This window comes from Thermobia domestica, chromosome 11 (assembly GCF_964235325.1).
Source record: "Thermobia domestica chromosome 11, izTheDome1.hap1.1, whole genome shotgun sequence".
Taxonomy (NCBI): Eukaryota; Metazoa; Arthropoda; class Insecta; order Zygentoma; family Lepismatidae; genus Thermobia; species Thermobia domestica.
The window spans coordinates 196614507-196618172 of record NC_137464.1 but is presented as its reverse complement, the minus strand read 5'-3'; the positions used below and the strand labels follow the sequence as shown (position 1 = coordinate 196618172).

The 3666-nt window shown below is 42.4% G+C and overlaps 1 protein-coding gene across 1 annotated transcript; it reads left to right on the top strand.

Moving 5' to 3' along the window:
- The first annotated feature begins 986 nt into the window (after positions 1-986).
- On the top strand, positions 987-2486 carry LOC145664641 (tubulin alpha-1 chain-like). Its single transcript, XM_081731473.1, has one exon. The coding sequence runs from the start codon at positions 1128-1130 to the stop codon at positions 2472-2474; it is 1347 nt and encodes a 448-aa protein (XP_081587599.1). The 5' UTR covers positions 987-1127; the 3' UTR covers positions 2475-2486.
- Positions 2487-3666: the final 1180 nt, after the last annotated feature.

The following is a 3666-nucleotide window of genomic DNA, read 5'->3' as shown; positions in this document are numbered from 1 at the left end:
TAGACTCAAGCTCAATTAGGTTCGGACTTCTGATCATTACCTTCAATTGTGCTCGGGTTTATTGCTTTCAGTGGGACTCGAGCTCACTTGGGATGCTGTTCATTCGTTATCACGCATGCTGTTCGTTTGTTATCAATTTCATTTGTTATCGCGCTCATTCGGACTCAGACTCCATAACCTCATATGGGCTCGCGCTTTGGCTTTCTACCCTCAACGGGACTCGAGTTCACTATCCTCAGTTAGACTTGCTCTCACTTGGGCTCGCAAAAAACAATTTTTTGTCGGGCTTGGAATCATTATGTTCAATGGAGCTCGGCTGTGTTACTTTCTGTGAGACTCAGGCTCACTCGGGCTCGAGCTCACTTCGATAGTTTCCGATTGTCTCCGAATTTAAATCCACTGGATTTTTTTAACTGCGGGGTGAGGATACATTAAAAGTGTGGTGTATCCTACTCCTGTCAACAATGTCAATAACTTGGAACAGGGTATTCATAACGCCTATGCAACTATTCATCATGACCCAGTATCTTCGAACGGGTTCGCCAATCCATGGTTAGGCGTTGTCTTACATGAATTGCTATCAATGGTGGGCACTTTGAACATCTCCTGTGATGTGCCAAATGTACGTTTGTGTCTCTTTGCATGACGGTTTCAGCCCTCGTTAACCCTGCCAATATGTCCAACATGCTATATGTTCATAAGACATTTTTTCCTTAGCTCGGTGCCAGGAACCATCTCCCAATGTTTGTTCCATTATTTAAGTTACACCCTGTATATATGTTGCGATTGAATGCTCTTTGCAACTATTTATGTAAGAATTATACATGAAAGAAAATCAGTTGTGACTTTTTAAAGAGGTTGTTCTTACTTGTTTGCATATACATATATATTGTAAGATTAAATTAATTGTTTATTCAAACATAGTTAAGTAGGACAATAATATAGTATATCAATCATTATTGATATAATTAATAGTTACACAGCAACCAACGATCAGACTAAATAAAGGTGCAAAAAACTACGAAAGCAACTTTACAAAGTACTCTGAGAAAATATTAGAATTTTATCGAAAGCATCAAGAGAAAAGGTCTTAACCTTGATATTCCTTTTGCAACAACACTGACACAATGCGTGAGTGCATATCTATTCACTTGGGGCAAGCTGGTGTCCAGATAGGAAATGCCTGTTGGGAACTATACTGCCTAGAACATGGAATCCAACCCGATGGACAAATGCCCTCAGACAAGGTGGCAGGTGCTGATGACAGTTTTAACACTTTTTTCAGCGAAACAGGAAGTGGTAAAAATGTGCCCAGAGCAATAATGGCTGATTTGGAGCCCACGGTAGTTGATGAAGTTCGAACAGGGACCTACAGACAACTATTTCATCCAGAAGAACTCATAACAGGGAAAGAAGATGCAGCTAACAACTATGCCAGAGGTAATTACACTGTTGGCAAAGACATGATTCAGGTAGTGCTCGACCGAATAAGAAAGTTGGCTGATCAATGCACAGGGCTACAAGGGTTTCTGGTTTTCCACTCTTTTGGAGGAGGCACAGGATCAGGATTTACATCGTTGCTACTAGACCATTTGTTAGCAGACTACGGCAAGAAAAGTAGAATCGAATTTGCCATCTATCCTGCACCAAACATTTCTACTGCTGTTGTGGAGCCATATAACGCAATATTGTGTACTCACGCAACCATAGAAAATTCAGATTGCACATTCATGGTGGACAACGAAGCAGTTTACGATGTGTGTAGGAGAAACTTGGATATTGAGAGACCAACATATACCAATTTAAACAGACTAATAGGACAAGTTGTTTCGTCAATCACAGCTTCGCTACGTTTCGACGGAGCAATAAATGTTGATGTACTCGAATTCCAAACTAATTTGGTTCCATACCCTAGAATTCATTTTCCTTTGGCCACTTACGCACCTATAATATCCGCTGAAAAGGTATATCATGAACAGCTCACCGTTGCAGAAATCACTGCTTCATGCTTCGAACCAGCCAATCAGATGGTGAAATGTGACCCTCGAAGTGGAAAGTACATGGCATGCTGTCTTTTGTATAGAGGAGACGTTGTACCTAAGGACGTAAACGCTGCAATAGCTACAATAAAATCCAAGCCATCCGTTAAATTTGTGGAATGGTGTCCGACTGGATTTAAAGTTGGAATCAATTATCAGCCACCAACAGTAGTTCCAGGAGGTGATTTGGCCAAAGTCCAACGAGCATTATGTATGCTTAACAATACAACTGCCATAAATGATGCATGGAAGAGACTCAATGTAAAATTTGATATGATGTTCGCCAAGAGAGCATATGTTCACTGGTATGTTGGTGAGGGAATGGAAGAAGGAGAGTTTAATGAGGCCCGTGAGGATTTAGCAGCATTAGAGAAAGACTACGAGGAAGTTGCAATGGATGCAGGAGAGGGTGGGGAAGCTGGAGAGGGAGCATGAATAACATTATTACTTTTAATACTACTATGTAAATGTATAAGTGAAATAAAAATCTCAAATATCAACCAAGTCTTCTGGATTACTCATGACCACCCATATATTCAGCTCGATTGACGCTTCGATTTCACTCCATCAGGATCCTACCGCCTACAGTCGGACAATTTGTCCATGCCGTCCAGATGCCGCGGTCGGATTGCCGGCGCCGGACACCGGCGTCTTTCCGAGTGATTTTCGACCGTGACGAATAGTTGCCTTGCCGAGCAGTCGGCAAACAGCCGGATTTTATTTTACGATTTACAATTGCTTGCCGCTGCGGCAAAAGGTCGGCAACTTCGAACAAGTAGATCGTCGTGCCGCCTCGGACGGGTGTCGGCTGCCTCCGGCGGCAATACCTTTTTCCAACCGCGACTTCCTGATGGGGCAGTTTGACCGTAACTCATATCACAATGTAAACCGAATTTGATGCACGAGCCATCAGAAAGTTACTGAAATGAAATTAAAAAGCCAAAGTACAAGATGGAACACGAACCTCATTTTCTTTCAAAAGTAGTGCTCATTCCCAGTGGCGAAGGGACGTAAGAGACCCTGAGGCCCGGCCTATTCATGTGCTTTCTGAAATTATAATTTATAATTAATTCATTTTCCTTGCACAGAATGTGTGATAGTTTTCTAAGTTGAAAAAAAAAACGGAAGTCGATAAGCGTGTTCAATAAAGAAATCGTGGTTAGCGCCACTGCTTTGAGGCTCACCGAGCAGTGTCTCAGGCGGCAGTAGAACTACTGCCAAGCTACTCAGAAAATCCCACGAGAGAGCGTGTTGGTAATTGGAGTTGGATCCGCGAAAGAGACCGGACTCAGCGCTTATCGACTTTCGTTTCTACATAAAGCGTTTTTCTCGTGACCTTCGATTTCGATTCGGTATGTCAAACAAATAAAGAGCAAGCGAATGTAAGGCCCCATTCTGAACCAACTTTACTTAATTTTGCGGACTCTAACGCAACGCAAAAGCTGGAATAAGCAATTCTAAAACAACCCGCTCGGGAGAGTAATGCTCCCGCAAGTACGTTTTTCGCGCGCTACTCTAGCCAGGTGTTTTACGCGCTATCCTAACCAGTTGTTTTAAGTTGGTCACAAAATTTATATCATGGAGTACAAGGGGAACAAAATGAGCCCTATATCATGGAGTACAAGGG

What these genes read in the sequence shown, in the direction of transcription:
- LOC145664641 (XM_081731473.1), top strand. Translation starts at nt 1,128, where the DNA reads ATGCGTGAGTGCATATCTATTCACTTGGGGCAAGCTGGTGTCCAGATA.